The sequence below is a fragment of the Oncorhynchus tshawytscha genome, linkage group LG05 (assembly GCF_018296145.1).
Source record: "Oncorhynchus tshawytscha isolate Ot180627B linkage group LG05, Otsh_v2.0, whole genome shotgun sequence".
In the NCBI taxonomy this organism is placed as follows: domain Eukaryota; kingdom Metazoa; phylum Chordata; class Actinopteri; order Salmoniformes; family Salmonidae; genus Oncorhynchus; species Oncorhynchus tshawytscha.
Genome location: NC_056433.1, coordinates 23,758,549 through 23,779,957, shown reverse-complemented (window position 1 = coordinate 23,779,957; position 21,409 = coordinate 23,758,549). Strand labels below are relative to the sequence as shown.

General features: G+C 43.6%; 1 protein-coding gene across 1 annotated transcript in view; it reads left to right on the top strand.

Moving 5' to 3' along the window:
* galnt14 (UDP-N-acetyl-alpha-D-galactosamine:polypeptide N-acetylgalactosaminyltransferase 14 (GalNAc-T14)) overlaps positions 1–21,409 on the top strand; it is a 129,933-nt gene that overhangs the window by 61,688 nt on the left and 46,836 nt on the right. The window contains exon 3 of the mRNA XM_042321712.1: positions 13,912–14,010. Coding sequence (XP_042177646.1) covers positions 13,912–14,010 — 99 coding nt within the window. The remainder of the gene's footprint in view (positions 1–13,911; positions 14,011–21,409) is intronic.

The window sequence follows — 21,409 nt, the reverse complement described above, 5'->3', positions numbered from 1 at the left end:
AATCAGAGCTCACTGAGGGGGAGAAATTAACTCTATAACAGACACAGACCCACCAATAGCATTAGCACTGGGGTCACAGTTACGGGCAAAGAGAAGTCGGTCTCTGGTGTTTGGAACAGCCTGTTCAATGTTTCAATGTTGATGAGGCAGTAATCCAAGAGGAGGCCATACTTTTAGATTATCATTCATCAACTGCTAGATTCATCTCAGGAGATATTATTGCTTCATTCCCCTTTCTGTCTGTCAAGGACATAGATAAATGAAGTCAAAGCAGGGGTGTCAAGCTCATTCCATGGAGGGCCTAGTGTCTGCAGGTTTTTGTTTTTTCCTTTCAATTAAACAGCAGAAAACCAAGTGTGAGGTGTTCCTTACTAATTAGTGACCTTAATTCATCAATCAAGTACAAGGGAGGAGAGAAAACCCACAGCCACTCTGCCCTCCGTGGAATGAGTTTGACACCTGTGTCAGAAAGCAAACCCACGTTGACACACTAAGTTAAGAGAACCTCATTTGACAATGAAACAGCTGTTGCTCATAGAATAAAGATGAACTTAGCTCACCTGAAACCTTGAGTGTGTCAGAACAGTAAAATAACCCCTTCCCTCTTAGTAACCAACGTCGAGCAGTCCTGGTGAAGAGGCTGTCTTTTCTGGGGTGTTCTGCATTGGACAGCTGCTCCATAGGGACAAGAGCTACTTCAAATACCATCTGGCTAATCTTCTTCCCATGCATCAGCTGTCATACTCAACATCACTACTAGCATGTGCACCTACCATTACCTTCATGAAACCCCTGAGATATGTTCGGTCACAGTTCACATTGCACATTAAGCTCAGATCATGCTTGAACTGGAGTATTGTGCTTGCCTTACTCCGGCTCCTAAATGTTCCCGTTGTTCCTATGGGTATCATGTGACAGCAGTGGGCTGTCGTGATGAGAATGATGTGTGGATCAATGGCTGGGAGAGGTGCTAATGGGTCCATAGAGAGATGGTTGAACTGTTCTTAATAAGCCTGCCACATATCATGCCCTGGGCTCACTTTGACTTCACCTCTAATGTGTAAAAGAAATGGGGGCAGGTTTACTGAGCACACGGGTAGTGTTTGCACTTCTCTCCCAGACCTTGGATAGGTGCGGCAGGCTCCACAGCTGCTGTGTGTGTGTGTGTGTGTGTGTGTGTGTGTGTGTGTGTGTGTGTGTGTGTGTGTGTGTGTGTGTGTGTGTGTGTGTGTGTGTGTGTGTGTGTGTGTGTGTGTGTGTGTGTGTGTGTGTGTGTGTGTGTGTGTGTGAGTGTAATATCAGACCCAGGAGAGTAGGAGGGGTGGTCCTCAGGCTCAGTCCCACCGTGCCTCTCTAACTGCGGCCCACAGGCATCTGTCTCCAACTGGGAACTCCTCCAATGCAAATCAAAGCATTGATTCAGCCAGATGTTTAACTCAGATAGCACATAGCTGTCAGGACCCGTTTTTCAACAGGGCAATTATCTCCAATCACTGCTGTCCTTCGCCTACTCATCTAGCCGCCATTTCCATCCCTCTTACCGGATATTACAGGCATCACATTTGGTTATCAATAACGATTGCCAATGTGGAGGGATCTGTGGAGGGTGGCTGGAGGCTGGAGGAGAGAGGCCTGAGATTGGTGACAGGATCCAATTAAGGAACAGGCAGAGAGCGCTACGACTGGCTGCCCACTAAATCAGCACAGGCAATGAGACACCCCAAACTAAGAAGCAACTCTCAGAGAAACCTCAGTGTGATGGCTCTCTCACACACACACACACACACACACACACGCACGCACACACACACACACACACACACGCACACACACGCACACACACACACACACACACACACACACACACACACACACACACACACACACACACACACACACACACACACACACACACATACAAGCCACTGTTAAATACCTAAGGTTGAAAAACACCTGGGGAAATTCTTCAACAAACAACCACCGAGAGTGAATAGTCATGAGTGTTATTGTGAAGTGGTTGCTTGCCACACGAAGATGTGCCAGAACCTTGACAATGCATTAAATGTTTAATGTTAGATATTTGATGTTAAAATACGCACCGAGAGACAGATTTGAAGTTAAAAGGATTCGAAACAAGCACATTGTGACACAAGCAGAGCAGGTTTGAGAGTCCTCTTTATATTTTTAATGAGAAAGCATAACCACCTGGTCTCTGGTATGGTTTTGCATGCTGTATTAGAGGATTACTTTTTTAGTTGGAGGGCAGTTCCTGACAGTTAACGAAGTAGCAGTTGCCCTTAAACACAAATTTAGGATCAGCAAACCCTCCCAAACCCTAACCAAAACCATTACGGAGTAGAAGGGCAAAACTGACTTTAGATCAGTGGCTAGAGGCGAGTACACACTTCCCAATTGACCTTCAGTCATGTCAGTGGAAGTACCCATAATGCCTCAGTGTTCCCTGCAGCTGATTCTCATGTGGGAAACAAACTAGGGAAGCAACCTGCAGGCTGAACACAGCTCTCCACACCATCTCTTCCTGAGGGATACGATGAGATAACTGATGTTTAAAGACAAGACTGGACAAACCATCATCAGAGACGTGTGTATCAGTTCAAATGATACATGATCATTTCATTATTACTTCCTTAAATGTACTATACAGGCATGTTTCATCGCCAGTGGTGTGCGATTGAATCCTTAGCCTGTCTCAGCCCAGCCCAACATGTTCCTCCTCTCTGAATGATATTTACCTTTATGGCAAAGTCGTTGATAGAACTGTCTATTCTACATTTAGGACCTATTTCTGGACTGAGAAATCAAAGCATCCAATATGAATTTAGCAAATAGGACAAGTAAACTGTGTCACAATACCTGTGGGCCAGCTATAAAAAAAACGGTGCCTTATCCCAGGCTGGCATCACATGCCAGGGCCTATTTTAGGTTAATATGACAGTGTGGTACAGTAACGTTAGGATGGTAGACTGGCACACTTTATCTGACCCGGGGGCTATGGCCTAGCTAACACACTCAGATGGGGTTGTTTGGGAGGTGAGAGGGTGAGGGAGGGTGAATGAAGGGGGGATGGTGAGTGGAGGTTGGTACTGTAGGTAGCCGTTGTCCCAAGCTGGCTGTAGCCTAACCACACACAACCTGGAGCCTGTAAACATCAAGCTGGCTGTAGCCTACCCACTCACAACCTGGAGCCTGTAAACAACAAGCTGGCTGTAGCCTAACCACTCACAACCTGGAGCCTGTAAACAACAAGCTGGCTATAGCCTACCCACTCACAACCTGGAGCCTGTAAACATCAAGCTGGCTGTAGCCTAACCACTCACAACCTGGAGCCTGTAAATAACACGCTGGCTGTAGCCTACCCACACACAACCTGGAGCCTGTAAACAACAAGCTGGTGTGAGGAGGAGATTCATTGCAATCACATTGGAAAGCTATGGCAGCTTTCAGAAAGCAACGTCTCTTTCCACATTATTCCTGTGCTTTGTCTCGGTGTACCAGCCTTTCTCATTGGATTATGTTTCATGTTTGCTGTGTGGGTCCACAGAGAGAGGATGAGTCTATCCATGGCAGCAGCAGGGCTGAAGACAGACCCCTCCAACAGTCAGTGGTAATCCAAACAGAATGTGAGTTCCTCTGTTCAATCCCATAGTGCATCACAGCTCCTCTGCCCTAGCTGGAACTTTCGGGATTCTATACACTCATGGGATTCTATACACTCATTCACTTATCCACCAAGAGACACTGCCAGACAGGTACATATTTACTACTGCACACTGGTCCACACAGAATTACTAATGATAGTAATATAAATGTGTAATAGCTTATATTCATTCCCTGCCTTTTTGCATTAGATTTATTTTTCAGAAGCTCAGACACAGTGTATGTGTGTAATCTGGAATGTGAGATTTTGCTGTTCATTGCCAGCCTCATATGTATATTGATATTTGCCCCGAGTCCACAACTTGTTGTCTTCTCTCTCTGTTTGGCCATCTGGTTCAGTAATAATAATCTCACATATGGGTTCCCTCCGCTCCTCAACAACATATGGGTTCCCTCTGCTCCTCAACAACATATGGGTTCCCTCCGCTCCTCAACAACATATGGGTTCCCTCCGCTCCTCAACAACATATGGGTTCCCTCCTCTCCTCAACAACATATGGGTTCCCTCCTCGCCTCAACAATATATGGGTTCCATCCTCTCCTCAAATACATATGGGTTCCCTCCGCTCCTCAACAACATATGGGCTGAATGTACTGTAGCCCAACATATCATACCCACATATTGCTTAAATCATCACCTCAGCAGAAACTGTTTTAAGCAAGAACGCAGGAGGGAACAGAGATTCATTTTATGGAACCCCCCCAACCAGAAAAACTCTCTCTCTGCTTCGCAAGGACACATTTATCTTCCCTACAGAAAATGCACCAAGTCCACCAGCAGCAATACGCTGCTTCCCTTCCCAGTCCCCTCACAGCTGTTGTGTCTGACAGAGTGCCTAGTAATATGCTGTGTGCTATTTAAGAAAGCCTTGTATGTAAAGTACACTCCGGGCTATGGCTGAAGTGACTGATGGTTTCTGTGCAGCGCACCAAGATGCAGCCGCTATCCCAGAAAGCCAGAGGCATACACAGCAGCTACACTAGTTTATATATTCCTCTCCTCCTCCTCCTCCTCCTCCACAAGCCGTATCAGATTATTCTCACGTTGCTGTTATACAGTATATAGGAATATTGCCTACTGGACATTGCCTATGCCCTAGTTTGTCAACGTCACTGACGTGTTCTTCTACCATGTACATCTCATCTAATGTTGCTCACATCAGCAATGAAACTGGACTAATACTTGTGCCTGAAACTATGGGTCTCATAGTATATTCTCTGCTGCCCTGTACCAGTGTGCCATCACTTCAACAGGATGGTCTCTCTCCTCATGATAATTAGATGCAGTCCTCTTCACTGAGCTTACTATATGGCAGCAGCAGACTGTTGGAGTCCTGTTGGCGCGGGTTTACTGAGGTAGTGTCGTTCCGGGGGTAGGCCTGCATTTTCATAAGCTGGTTTTTCTCTCCTCTCTCGCAGAGGAGAGATTTAACGTGAGCCTCACAGCCAGGAAGCACACCAGGGCTGCTATTGTTCAAAGCTTCTTTGATTTGGCAGATTTTAATCACTTCTTTGCGTGGCAGGTAGGTAGGAGTTACAGAGAGAGTCATACTCCAAGGCTGGGGAAATGCATGGTAATATTCATTTCAATCTGGCTTTCAAGTGGTGCACTGACTGGGGGACCTCACACACAAAGCACTGCAGAGACCTGTGAAAACCTGTCAATCACTCTATTGCTATAGTCAGACTTAAAGAGCAGAATGAAGATCAGTGTTTGCAGAACGAATCAGGCTTTGCTACAGTAGATTTTGAATTCATAATTCTCTGTTGGAATATAATTGACATATATGGTAGTTTAGTTGGGACAATAATGAAAGGAAAAATACCATGCTACAGACTCCATTTTGCTGTGTCACTGAAAGCATAGTTTTAAACTCTCCTATTATAAATATTTGTAAATATAGTATTAGTGTTGTATTGATAATATCCCTGGCTCGTGTTTTTCAAACCGAGGAAGAACTCTTGCTGGTCATTTAACGAACTGTGACTTAACCTCTCTGGGATATGTGGGATGGTAGCGCCAAATTCAATACAACAAAAATCTCATAATTAAAATTCCTCAAGCATACAAGTATTTTACACCATTTTAAAGATACAATTGTCATTAATCCAGCCACAGTGTCTGATTTCAAGAAGGCTTTAGATCGAAAGTACCAGAAATTATTATGTTAGGTCACCACCAACTCACAGAAAAACACAGCCATTTTTCCAGCCAAAGAGAGGAGTCACAAAAAGCACAAATAGAGATAAAATTAATCACTAACCTTTGATGATCTTCATCAAATGACACTCATAGGACTTCATGTTACACAATACATGTATGTTTTGTTCGATAAAGTGCATATTTATATCAAAAAAACTCATTTTACATTGGCACGTTACGTTCAGTAGTTATAAAACATGCAGTGATTTTGCAGAGAGCCACATCAATTTACAGAAATACTCATCATAAATGTTGATGAAAATACAAGTGTTACACATGAATTTAGAGATATACTTCTCCTTAATGCAACCGCTGTGTCAGATTTCAAAAAAGCTTTACGGAAAAAGCAAACCATGCAATAATCTGAGTACAGCGTTCAGACAACAAAGCAGCCAAAAATATATCCGCCATATTGTGTACTCAACATTAGTCAGAAATAGCATTATAAATATTCACTTACCTTTGATGATCTTCATCAGAATGCACTCACAGGAACCCAGTTCCACAATAAATGTTTGATTTGTTCGATAAAGTTGATCATTTATGTCCAAACAGCTTGTTTTGTTAGGGCGTTTGGTAAACAAATCCAAACACGCATGCAGGTCCAGCTGAACGTCGTACGAAAAGTTCAAAAAGTTCCATTACAGCCTGTAGAAACTTCTCAAACTAAGTATAGAATCAATCTTTAGGATGTTTTTATCATACATCTTCAATAATGTTCCAACTGGAGAATTCCTATGTCTGTAGAAAAGCAATGGAATGGTACTCTGCCAGACACCTGGCTCAATCCCCTCTCATTCGCCTCCACTTCACAGTAGAAGCCTCAAACAAAATTCTAAAGATTGTTGACATCTAGTGGAAGCCATAGGAAGTGCAATATGACCCGATTTACACTGTATATTGGAATGGCAAAGAGTTGAAAAAATACAAACCTCAGATTTCCCACTTCCTGGTTGGATTTTTCTCAGGTTTTCGGCTGCCATATGAGTTCTGTTATACTCACAGACATCATTCAAACAGTTTTAGAAACTTCAGAGTGTTTTCTATCCAATACTACTAATAATATAAATATATTAGCATCTGGGACAGAGTAGCAGGCAGTTAACTCTGGGCACCTTATTCATCCAAGCTACTCAATACTGCCCCCCTGTCACCAAGAAGTTAACAGATGAATACGATAACACTACTCAGGGGAGCGCTTTTTTCAAAAGAGACCATGGCCTAGGTACTATCCGCCCTCAAGACAGGCATTCCTCTGTACTTGTTTCCGTTAATAAATCACTATATCCAGTCTCCTCAGAGAGCAGCTGTGAATTTGAATGAATGTTTAAAATCCCATTCAAGTAGAAAGGGAGATGAGAATACTTATTATTGGGCTGCCTCTGTGGACCAGGACTGTGTTGTATGTGATAGATGTGCAGACCAGACACGGTGGATAAAAGATCCCGTCCCAAAACATTCAGCATTTCCTGAGAATGAATGCTGCTGAGGAAAGGAGAGGAGATCATGGGGAGAGGAGAGGAGATGAGATGATGAGGAGATGATGGGGAGAGATGAGATTAGATGTTGGGGAGAGGAGATGAGATGATAGGGAGAGGAGATGAGATGATAGGGAGAGGAGAGGAGATGATGAGGAGATGAGATGATAGGGAGAGGAGAAGAGATGATGGGGAGATGAGATGATGGTGAGAGGAGATTAGTTGATGGGGAGAGGAGAGGAGAGGAGATGATAGGGAGAGGAGAGGAGATGATGGGGAGAGGAGATGAGATGATGGGGAGAGGAGATAAGATGATCGGGAGAGGAGAGGAGATGATGGGGAGAGGAGAGGAGAGGAGAGGAGGTGATGGGGAGAGGAGAGGAGATGATGGGGAGAGGAGAGGAGATGATGGGGAGAGGAGATTAGATGATGGGGAGAGGAGAGAAGATGAGATGATGGGGAGAGGAGAGGAGATGAGATGATGGGGAGAGGAGATGATGGGGAGAGGAGATGATGGGGAGAGGAGAGGAGATGATGGGAAGAGGAGATGAGATGATGGGGAGAGGAGAGGAGATGAGATGATAGGGAGAAGAGATTAAATGATGGGGAGAGGAGATGAGATGATGGGGAGAGATGAGATGATGGGGAGAGATGAGATGGGATGATGGGGAGAGGAGATGATTAGGAGTGGAGAGCTCTATCTCCTATCCTCAAATCTCATCAGAGAGAGGATGTCGCACATAGGAGATGATGGAGAGAGATGAGTTGGGATGATGGGGAGAGGAGATGAGATGATGGGGAGACGAGAGGAGATGATAGGGAGAGGAGATGATTAGGAGAGGAGAGCTCTCCTATCCTCAAATCTCATCAGAGAGAGGATGTCGCACATATGCGCCTGAACAAAAATAAATCCTGATGAGCGGCTTTGATGTCAGGAAGGGAGAGCAGTGGGTTGAGCTGCCTGGTACTCTCAGACCTGGTGGCCTGGATTCATGACTGAAGGCTTTTAATATCCTTGATTAACCCTAGCTTCCCTGGATATTTTCAACTAATTCATACATCTTTTAGGAAAAGTCCCATAAACAATGGTATTCAGGTATACTGTACATTTGTGATGATGATGATGAGAAAGACAATTCTATGGATCTTCGATGGAACTTTGAGAGTCTTGGGGCAGGTGGTGTAATGCATCGTAGATTTTGTGAAAGATGATTTTTGAATGTCATTTGAAGATTAATTTCTCTTGATCAGCAACTCTTAAGTTACCAGAAAATACAGTCTTACAGTACATAATGACAGTTTAAATGTGCCTGCTGTATTAACATTGAACAAGAAACTAGTGCTGAGCGATTAGTGCTTTCTGACATCGGTTCGGTTTCGGTTTGATTATAACAAAAATAATCACGGTTTTTGATTTAGTTTTCAATTATTTTTCTGAACCTTAAATGCACTATGCATTATGTGGGTTGGATGCTGTAACACAGAATAAAACAATGAATAAAAGTTCCCATGATGGTAGTGACTGCCCATTACTGCTTGTCACTTATTACCATCATTTATTCACATTACTTTAATAAAATATTTCAGTTTTTTTTTCTATATAAAATGTTTTTATTTGATGACTTTATAATTTCGTTCCAAGTCTTCATCTCATCTCTATAGAGCTGCTGCCTATGATGTCTGATATAATCCCTATATTAGTAGTGCTTCAAAGTAAATAAGGCATCCTTTTACAACTGCTGAATAGCAACTATCAACCAGATAGATCCTTTATTTTCAGGTAGAGATACCTCATGAAGCAACTGCTCTCTATCCCTCTAAATCATGCATTCTTCTCTCTTCTCTCCCTCTCTGTGTCTGGCCCGCACTAATGTAAGGTAGCAGGCATAAAAGAAACACACAGACTGGGTAAGTAGGAACGCAATGGATTATGGTCAATGTCAGTGGTGATTTTAGAATGTAAATCTTGGTGGGGCAAAAACTGTTAGGGCCTACGTAAAGCTGTTCCAACATCTTACCACTGCTACACCTGGCTATCAGTGGAGCCTTGTCTGGCAGCAAAACAGTTAATTCAGCCTCATTTACTGCCTTAAAAAAAACATAGCTGATATGACTCACTTGCTTAAACAAATGTGGTTTCTAATGACAATTGAGATGTACAAACTATGGCATAAGGGGACAACAAGCGGATAAGAGGCAATACGTAATTTCGATTAAGACATTAATGAGCGAGCTAGGACGTACATAGTCAATATAATTATTTGTTTAGCACTTTTGAAATGTACTGCGACAGAATTCAGAACATGGGCCGTTCTTACAGTGTTCTCCCTGTATACCAAGTCAGAACCGTAGGATAAATAAAGGGCATATAAGCAGATGATGAAAGCTCTTAAAAAATGTGATTATTACATTTCTCTAAAACATGTTATAGGCTACATGTGCACCACCAAGTCAGAACAGTAGGTGAAAACAAGAGGGGTAAATAGACCAAATTATTAGGGTGAGGCACATGGGCTACTAACAGCATACTACACAACAAACACTTAGTATTATTTTTTTAGCTACAGTATACATATCTCCCTGGCATATTACATCATTTATGCAGCAGCATACAATACATTTTTGTGACTGACCTTGTTGTGCTGTGCTCACTTGAACAGGAAGGTGGTGTGGCGGTCCTTTGTGGGCAAATTCAAACTTTGTCATCAAAGTCTGGCAATTTCTGGATTTATGGTGCTTTCAAGACAACTGGGAACATGGGATGAAAAAAGGTTGAATCATGATGACGTCAGTGATCTTCAGGTCGTAGCTCTAGAAGAGGCCCGAGTTCCCGATTTACAATGCCGAGTTGGATGAAAGTTAAAAACGCATTTTCCCAGTCGGAACTCGTTTTTCCCCGAGTTCCCATTCGTCTTGAAATCACTAAAGTCAGATTTTGCAGTTCCGAGTTTACAGTTGTTTTGAGTGCGGCACAAATCATGCTTCATTGACAGCATGGCCAATGTTGAATGTTTGTAATTTTTAACTAGGAAAAGATACCATTCATCTTAGACTTGGGACCACACACACACTCCACTGAATAGCAGGCTAATGATTGCTTTGCAATGCTTGCAGTTAGCCATTGATTCCTTCCAAACCACTCATTGTTGAATTTGCGATTTCCAACTTGTTGTGTAATATTTATGTCCAATGGCCGATGCGTTTTATCTATAATTTCTCTCCATTATTTCTCTTCATTTGACAAGGATTTAAAAGGATTTGCCAGTGGATTGTCGACTTGATTGATGATGATGACTGCTAGCTAAGATTTTGAAAGTATGATGTTGACATGATCAGTCCCATCAAAGCTACTGTAGATATAACGTGATTTGAAGTCATTCTTATCTGTCCAATGACCTTGAGACTTCTTGGACGGGCACTTCTAATGTAACTACAGTATATGGCAGCACCCAAGGGGCTTGAATTCTCGAGGTCTACCCTTAGACTTGGAGGTGACGTAGTGTCCCCATGAGTGACAGGCTTCTGCCCCACCTGCCCTAAATGACGGGTCGCCACTGGTCATTGTAATTAATTACCATGTTTTCCTCGCTAAACTATGTAGAATATTGGCCTGTTGGAAACTATAACTCCCTACTACATCCCGCAGTTCGGGCTTGATCTGATTTATTGCTAGAGAAACTGTGTAATGTGTGCATTAAGCTCACAGACATTTTTTCAATAATGTTTAAATAATTTACCCATTGGTCAAAAAAACCAAAAATAACCAGCATTTCAGTTAATCGTTCAGCACTACAAGAAACACACAACCAGTACAATAATCGATTATTCACTACTTACAGGGTCCCTCTGTCCTTCAGTTACTAATCCACACTCAAGGATTGTCTCTCTCTTCTCCTTTGGAGGGATCCACACACAGAGAGCTCTGCTACAGCCCCCACTGTCTCCTCCTCTTCTCCTCTGTGGTTAGTGTTGCTTTTTGACCCAGGCTGCCTCACTACGCCCAATATTCTCACCCAGATAGTCCCTCGAAAGAGTCTTGTCTATATTACAGGAGATGGAACGGAACAACCGATCCTGAGGCTGACCTTTGGGGTTAGAGGCGTTTATATGTGTGTGTGTCCAGTGCCTGCCAGCTGTCTGTGGTAGAGACTGCAGATTCGGATACTTAGGCATTCTCTGTTAGAGGAGATGGATGTTCTTTGACCACACCCTGCTCCCTGCCCGCCCACCTGGCCGGCCAACATCTAAACAACAGCTTCTCTAATGTGGCTACCTGCGCTACTTGTTACTTATTGTTGTTGTTAGGAGCAGGAAAATTGCAAATGACTTGATGTTAGGGTCATGAGGACATCTCTCTCTCTCTGTCTCTCTCTGTCTATTTATATGCCAGAACTAAATGCGATTCTGTTGTACGTTGCCATTTCATGACTGTATCTAGTGTTTAGTTTACTGGAGGCTTCCCAGAAAGTGATATGAACATTCATTGTGCTCCATTTAAGTGAACTAGAGGAGACCAGAGATTTTAAGAGATTCTCAAGGCCCAGTGTTGAGAGGTGTGTGTCTGAGGTAAACTGTTGTTGTGGCTCTGCACTGCTGAATATGCCTCCTGAGATAACGCTCTCTTGAAACGAGTTAAGAAAGCAGAAAGCTTTGAATAGATGTAGGCTTTAGCTAGAGATAGGAGAGGAGCGGCAGCATTGGGGATGAATCATGCTCGGCTGGCTGGGAAAAGCTTATTGAGAATCACTCTCTGCCTCCCTGTGCCAGAGGAACAGCACAGACTTGACAGTATCTGCGAGGTACATCTCAACCGATCAGTGTTTTTCTGCCCGAAGCAAATGTGGTGACAGGTGTTGCAGTCGGCTGCGCCGAGTCGGTACCACCCTCAGAATAACACTGGAGGGGGGATAGGGGAACAGGTACAGAAGGACCTTAAGGCGCAGACATAAATACAGACAGGGGTCAATGGGCATCAGGTGTCCATGTGTCAGCCTGACCACCCCACCACACTCCTGCTTCTCTCAGCCTCATATAAAACTTTTAGAAGGCTTCAATAACAGAGGCTGTATACACACAGACTGGTCAAGTGGTCTCCCAAACAGCAGTGATAAAATATGAATTGATTCCAGCACCATATGCATGCTAATCTGGACAACGTCTCTCTTCATCCACCCAGGCTTTGAAACTTTATTTTTTAAATTTAACTAGACAAGTCATTTAAGAACATATTCTTATGAAGAATGACAGCCTGAGAACAGTTGGTTAACTGCCTTGTTCAGGGGCAGAACAACAGATTTTTACCTTGTCAGCTCAGGGATTTGATTTTGCAACCTCTTGGTTACTGGCCCAACACTCTAACCACTAGGCTACCTGCCACCCCAGAAAGACAGAAAAGAAAATATCTGCTTGCCAGGCTCTGAAAGGATGAGAAAAAACATCCAGTGTTTGTCATTGGGCACTCCATTTTTTATTAAAGCACTTTTTATTAAAGCAACAGGAAAGTTGTTGAATGTAATGGCTAATTTGATTTAAGCCAAGTTGAAAAGAAATATGAAATTACAGTTTGTGTTTGTTTGCTGTTCTTTCCTGTGCTTATCTGTCTGGCACACAGCTCCCTTGATGTTTCTCTGTGCATCTCAGCACACACTGAGCAGACTGCTGAGGAGAAAGCACATCAAACTCATGGCTTAATGACTCAAAAACAGTAGTGTTGACGACAGCAGAAAACAATGGTAACTTTATCATCATCCCCATCGCCTGTCTTTCAGCACAAGCCAAACTTGTTATCTTATCACTCTGCTGGAAATACTGAACAAATCACCTTCAGCTAAAGACAGAGAGAGAGAGCGAGAGAGAGAGAGTGAGCAAGAGAGCGAGATAATGTTTACTGTGTTGGTTGTTGGTGTCATTTGAACAGAAGTGTTGATGTTCTCCATATTGGCCACAGATGGATTAGCATCTTACCCTCTCTTCAGCCGTGTGTGTGTGTGTGTGTGTGTGTCCTCTGAGACATTTGCTACTACACTAGCCATGACCAGCCATCCACCTCAGTGTGAGCTACTCCCACACCTTGTCTGGTCAGAGGTAGCTGTGGTGTTGGATGCTGTTTTAATAATGACATCTTCTGCTCATCTATCATTTATAGAACTGCACCTCCTCAAGTTTCTGTCCTGCCATGGCTGTCATTATCATTCTCATCACATATTCATAGTACTGTCCTTCCTCCCACAACAGCAAGCTTTTGTCTAGTTACCCTTAGCAACACTGTTCTCTTAATTATGAAGCGGTTTTGAACGGTTTACAGGAAGTACAGGACAATCTGTCTATCTGTCCTTGGCTTTGTTATTCGTCTTTGACTTTGGAATATCAATCAGAGACTGCTAAGATGGAGAAGAGACACTTGGTTTTACAGTCTGTGAAGCCGTCAAAAAGAAAGACAAAGTCAATAGCTGCACAACTTTGGCTTTGAAGCCAACATGAACTGTTTTGAGTAGTTCTGAGTTGACCTGCTGGCTGATGTCTCCTGAATTGTTTTGTGTCTCTCTCCATCAGATGCACCACATTGCATTATAACCCAGATCTGCCCTCCACCTCCATCGTCATCACTTTCCACAACGAGGCCCGCTCCACTCTGCTACGGACCATCAGGAGGTAAGAGATCCCTCTGCCCTGTTACCAGTGGCAATTCTAGCATGTAAATCTTGGTGGCACAAACAAAAAACAGTGATGAATGCCAAGAAAGCCATGACACAACACTAAACAATACATTCATTGCACTATAACGATGACAAATGGTGCCCACAAACTGTTAGGGCCTACATAAAGCTGTCCCAACAGCAGAGCTTTCTTTTCGGGCACCATGGAGTGAATCCTTACCACCGCTGCACCTGGGCATCAGCGGAGCCTTGCCCTGCAGCAAAACAGTTCATTCAGCCTCATTTACTATTTTTTTAAACAGAGCTGATATGACTCACTTGCTTAAACAAATGTGGTTTCTACTGACAATCGAGATGCACAAACTATGGCATAAGGGGACGACGAGCGGATAAGAGGTGTTCTGACAGAGTAAAATTCACGGACGACTAGTGAAGCTCAAACCAAGTTTATTCACCCACTGGGCCAAACAGCTGAAAAAGACAGACTTGTTTCCACCAGCACAAGCATTTATACCCTCCTTTAGGCGGAGTCTCCTCCTTGCACATCTAAGCACTGCATATTTGTTGCTAAGCAGAAAGTTAAGTGATGTGTGTAATAAAACTGTTCCTTCTGCCTTCATCTAACCTGACCCGAACTCAGCCCACATTCCTCACTAATCCACAGCAACCCTTATCAATGACCACAACCAAGTGATTGCCTTTTCCCTCACTCAGTAACTTTCCAAACCCCTCGTTCTTATCCACCCTCCATTAACCCCACCATATACATTCCTCATACATGTAATCATTTACGTCTAGTATGGTAAGTATTTCAAGCTAGACTCCAACAGAGGCAATCCATAATTTCGATTAAGACATTAATGAGCGAGCTAGGACGGACGCAGTCAATATAAACATTTGTTCAGCACTTTTGAAATGTACAGCGACAGAATTCAGAACATGAGCCGTTCTTACAGTATTCTTCCTGTACTCCAAGTCAGAACCGTAGGATAAATAAAGGGGGTTTATATGCAGACAATGAAAGCTCTTACAATATTCTATGATTGAATTTCTTTAAAACATGTGCACCACCAAGTCAGAACAGTAGGCTAAGTTATGAGGAGAAAAGGTACCAAATTATTAGGGTGAGACACATGGGCTACTAACAACTTACTACACAAGATACACTTAGTATTACATTCTTGGCTACAGTATACTTGGCTCCCGAGTGGTGCAGCGGTCTAAGGCACTGCATCTCAGTGCAAGAGGCATCACTATAGTCCCTGGTTTGAATCCAGGCTGTACCACATCTGGCTGTGATTGGGAGTCCCATAGGGCGGTGCACAATTGGTCCAGCGTCGTCCAGGTTTGGATGGGGTAGGCCGTCATTGTAAATAAGATTTTGTTTTTCATTGACTTTCCTTGTTAAATAAAACAATTAAAAGATCTCCCTGGCTGTTACATCAACGCAGGGAGTCAGAAAGCAGGTGCAGTTAGTGAGTTTACTAATAATGAACAATACAAAACAAGAGACATGTCTGACAGTGAAACATAACCAATACTGCCTGAAGAGGGATGCTAGATAAAGGGGGAGTAATCAGGGTAGTGATGGAGTCCAGGTGTGCCTTATGATGGGGCGCAGGTGTACGTAATGATGGGTTGCCAGGACCGGTGGTTAGTAGACCGGTGACATCGAGCGCCAGAGAGGGGGAGTAGACGTGACACTGGCATATTACATCATTTATGCAGGAGACCCATGAGGCGGTGCACAATTGGCCCATCGTCATCCGGGTAAGGGGAGGTTTTGACCGACATATCCTTGTCCCATCGCGCTCTAGCGACTCCTTGTGGCGGGCCGGGCGCATGCACGCTGACTTCGGTCAACAGCTTGACGGTGTTTCCTCCGACACATTGGTGCAGCTGGCTTCCGGGTTAAGCGAGCAGTGTGTCAAGAAACAGTGCGGCTTGGCAGATTAATCTACAGACATGGATGATTTACTTACCGTTGAAGTAGAGGCTAGTGTTCTGGCTGGAATCCATGCAACACTGGAATAGTTGTGTGAGAAGGTAGCAGGGCTGAGGGGGAGTTTGGAGTTTAGCCAGAGTGAAATTCTCACACTCCAAGGAGAAAACAAGGCACTCACAGCCAAGGTAAAAAATCCACATGTATTGTCTACTCAGGGAAAACAGGGTGATGAAGGAGTCGCTACTAGACATACAAAGTCGTAGCATGCGTGAAAATCTTTTTTTTTCTGGGATTCCTGAGGACGCATCCAATCATCCAGAGGGCGCGATCACAGAATTCAGGCAATGCGCCTTGAAACTTTCTATAGAGACTGTGAGCAAAGTAGCTTTCCACCGAGTACACACTTGGAGTTCGGAGCGACAAGACCAAGGGTCCCCGACCGATCATCGCAAAATTTGAACACTACCAACAAAAGGAGCTGATCAAAAGCAGGGGAATGGAGCTTAAAGGGACCAAATTCGGTCTCAATTACCAATTTCCAAAGGAGATAAACGAACGTCGTAAGAGACTGTATCTGGTACAAAGGCAACAATGGTACAAAGGCCACAAAAATAACATACAAAACAGGCACACAACAAAAAGCTCTGCCCCACCTTCCCTGAAGGACGCATAACCACTGCCTGTTACTGACCCTGGACTAGGTCACTGTCCGTTTGCTCTCAGACCTGTGCCTGACTCATAAGGACTCTCCATTTAATCCTGACACCCAAGTGCCAAACCCCTCTATTGTCTTCCCAGCCTGACCCTTGACCTTTCCCATAGCTGCCTCACCGCCACCTCACCTGTCCCTGGGTGTCAGCAGCTTGCCTCGGCAGCTTGCCTTAGCACAATGCAGGCCTCCCCTCTCCTGCCAATGTCTCCTGGAGCCGGTTCAGCTCATTACAGCTGAGTAGTCGGCAGAGACCCGGGCTGTCTCTTAATGATCACACAGAGAAGACTCCTGAGTCCTGACCACCACTCCACCGGGGAAAAAACTGTCCTGTTTATGTGTCCGCCCCAAACCTTTTTCAAAGCGCTGCAGTTTCAACCAATTAAAAGACAATCCCTCCCAGTAGGTTTCAGCCTGCCCATCCCTTTGGTTTTTTGATGACTTGTCTGTTTGCAACTTTTTCACAATTACTAATTTCTCCTGCAATAAAGTTTGTAATTGTGCCTGTAGCCACTCTGCAGGCTCAGGAAATAATGGTCTTTAGCTTCAGGCTCCATCCCTTACAATAGCAATGGAAGAACACCAATGGAAGTTTGCTTTCCTGATAATAAATTAATCTACAGAACACACCGTCTCTCTCTCTACGAGTGTGCCTTCCTCATTATAGTACATCTTTGTCCAGGGTAGTGTACTGTAGCACTCAGAGTCACATATCACCGCTGTTAAAGACATCCTGAGGGGGTACAGTACCAATACCCTTCCCGTGGCCCTCAGGGACGTCAGGGTGGGGTTTAATTAGCACAGTGTTTCATGGCTGCCAGCATGTTTGTGTCATCATGGTGGCCTGCCTGTCTGTAATTACACAGCCTCAGCCTCAATCAGCCCTCTGCCACACGCCGTCGCCACCAGTGATGTAGATAATAGGAAAAACAACAACAACACTAATCTTCTGAGGTTTCTGTACATTAATAAGGTTGTCTGTGTGTTCTGGAACCTTCCTGTAAACTGAGGCTGGCTGGGGTTCATGGGCTGGTTAGACCCAGTTATACCCCCTGACGCATAGCCCACCAAGGGCTCCTCAGCCTGTCTGTCTGTTAGCCTACCCCCCCCTCTCTCTTACCTCAGCTTGCGCCAGAACCAAACATTGATACAGAACGGGTTTAAAAAGCAGGCCGTGGGCCTCTCTCTTTGATTTGTGTTAGTGCTGACAGAGGCTATTACCACAATCCAGCCCTCAGAACCCTCTGAGGTGGAGGGGGAATAGGCTGGGAGCTTGCTCTTCCAGACAGAGCTGGGAGCGATAGTTCAGGAGAGGAGATGAAGAGGAGAGATGAAGAGAGGGGAAGGGGAGGATAATATGGGATGTGAGAAGAGGGTAGTTTAAGGGAGGAGAGGTAGAGGGAATGAATACAGAGGATGAGAGGGGAAAGTAGAGGAGAAGAAATGAGGGGAACAATATGAAAGAGTAGTAGGAAGGACAGATCTGTCTGTGTTTTCATAGCCCCAGCAGGTAGAGAAAACTACAGGGGAAACAGTCACTGGCCACATATTGCACTGGGATGCTATATGTTCTAGTCATGTTTGGAGAGCGGGGCACTCGGAGTTCCAAACAGTACAAGAGCAGAAGTAGGTCATCATAACTTGTGTAAATGGCTTGCGTCCGCAATACAAACTCATGACGATCAGTACGAAACAAATCACAGAAATTAGAAAATGGTGTAGATTAGGCTATTTTTCAAATTTCACCTGTTCCTGCATGTGCCACAATAGATTTCATTGATGCTGTGTTTGGTCGTAATGTATTCCTCCTACTCATGGTTTTTCCCCCCAAATGAAAAGCATTTTGGAATGCATCAGGAGAAACAGAAATGCATTAGGCAGTCAAAGTGCTTCTCTCCTGTGTTTGGGTGGTGAGTGTGGGCTTCAAAGTCGCTGTGCTCAAAGTGCAGAGCCGCCCCATAAACACCGCAGGAATCAATATAATGACATTCTAAGAGCGCAATGTACATTAAACACATTTCCACTGCTCTACTAACTCAGGCCTTTTGATTGTGGGTAGTAATTCTACATCATTTGTGTACCCTTAGTTCTGAAAGGAACGATTACACAACCTTGTTTTGGCATGATAACTATTCATCTCATTTGTATGCTATTGGAAAGTGTTAACTGCCCAATATTTGTCCATTTTGGGCTGTTAAAAAAATGCTTTAGAAATATTAGTCTGTCAATATTTCATTTTGAGGTTATCCGACAATCAATAATATATTTTATACAGTATTCAAGTACAGTATATTCACAAACTAACTTTCAAGGACACACTTTGTTTTCTCAGTGGGTTTGATGTTTTTGCGACCGTCAGTGTTTCATAGTTAATGCCCAATGTAATGATGGTCCTGGAGAGGATGGCTGATGTTTTATTGGCTTTTAACCAACCGTGCTATTTTGTCTGTTTTTCCCGAATTGTTTGTCACTTATTTTGTACATAATTGCTGCTACCGTCTCTTATGACCGAAAAGAGCTTCTGAACATCAGAACAGCGATTACTCACCTCATATTGGACGAATAATTTTTATTTAATGAGTCTGACAGGAAGGATATACTCCAAACCCCCGAACAGGCCCTCGTCCCCGTCTTTCACAGGAGAAAGAAACTGAGATTTTGTGGAGGGAGATCGGGGTGTCTTGAGAGGATCAGGCGACTAGTGGCTAATCTGCCTTTGCCATCCGTACTGTTAGCCAATGTTCAATCGCTGAAAAATAAATGGGATGAAATGAAAGCAAGTATATCCAACCAATGGGACATTTAAAACTGTAATATCTTATGCTTCACAGAGTCGTGGCTGAACGACGACATTAATAACATACAGCTGGCGGGTTATACACTCTATCGGCAGGATAGAACAGCAGCCTCTGGTAAGACGAGGGGCGGCGGCCTATGTATATTTGTAAACAACAGCTGGTGCACGATATCTAAGGAAGTCTCGAGGTTTAGCTCGCCTGAGGTAGAGTAATTCATGATAAGCTGTAGACCACACTATCCACAGAGAGAGTTTTCATCTATATTTTTTTAAGCTGTCAACATACCACCACAGACCGATGCTGGCACTAAGACCGCACTCTATGAGCTGTATACCGCCATAAGCAAACAGGAGAACGCTCCTCCAGAGGCGACGCTCATGGTGGCCAGGGACAGTTGAAGTCGGAAGTTTACATACACTTAGGTCAGAGTCATTAAAACTCGTTTTTTAACCACTCCACAAATTTCTTGTTAACAAACTGTAGTTTTTGACGGATTATTTCACTTATAATTCACTGTAACACAATTCTAGTGGGTCAGAAGTTAACATGCACTAAGTTGACTGTGCCTTTAAACATCTTAGAAAATTCCAGAAAATGATGTCATGGCTTTAGAAGCTTCTGATAGGCTAATTTACATAATATGAATCAATTGGAGGTGTACCTGTGGATGTATTTCAAGGCCTACCTTCAAACTCAGTGCCTCTTTGCTTGACATCTTGGGAAAATAAAAATAAATCAGTCAAGACCTCAGAAAATAATGTATACCTCCAAAAGTCTGGTTCATCCTTGGCAGCAATTTCCAAACGCCTGAAGGTACCACGTTCATCTGTACAAACAATAGTACGCAAGTATAAACACCATGGGACCACGCAGCCATCATACCGCTCAGGAAGGAGACGCGTTCTGTCTCCTAGAGATGAACGTACTTTGGTGCGAAAAGTGAAAATCAATCCCAGACCAACAGCAAAGGACCTCGTGAAGATTCTGGAGGAAACAGATACAAAAGTATCTATATCCACAGTCAAATGAGTCCTATATAGACATAACCTGAAAGGCCGCTCAGCAAGGAAGAAGCCAGTTTCAAAACCGCCATAAAAAAGCCAGACTACGGTTTGCAACTGCACATGCGGACAAAGATCGTACTATTTGGAGAAATGTCCTCTGGTCTGATGAAACAAAAATAGAACTGTTTGGCCATATTGACCATTGTTATGTTTGTAGGGAAAAGGGTGAGGCTTGCAAACCGAAGAACACCATCCCAACCGTGAAGCACGGGGTGGCAGCATCATGTTGTGGGGGTGCTTTGCTGCAGGAGGGACTGGTGCACTTCACAAAATAGATGGCATCATGAGGCAGGAAAATTGTGTGGATATATTGAAGCAACATCTCAAGAAACCAGTCAGGAAGTTAAAGCTTGGTCGCAAATGAGTCTTCCAAATGGACAATGACCCCAAGCAAACTTCCAAAGTTGTGGCAAAATGCCTTAAGGACAACAAAGTCAAGGTATTGGAGTGGCCATCACAAAGCCCTGACCTCAATCCTATAGAAAATATGTGGGCAGAACTGAAAAATCATGTGCGAGCAAGTAGGCCTACAAACCTGACTCAGTTACACCAGCTCTGTCAGGAGGAATGGGCCAAAATTCACCCAATTTATTGTGGGAAGCTTGTGGAAGTCTACCCGAAATGTTTGACTCAAGTTAAACAATTTAAAGCTAATGCTATCAAATGCTAAACTTCTGACCTACTGGGAATGTGATGAAAGAAATGAAAACTGAAATAAATCCTTCTCTCAACTATTATTCTGACATTTCACATTCTTAAAATAAAGTGGTATCCTAACTGACATTAAACAGGGAATTTTCACTAGGATTAAATATCAGGAATTGTGAAAAACTGAATTTAAATGTATTTGGCTAAGGTGTATGTAAACTTCTGACTTC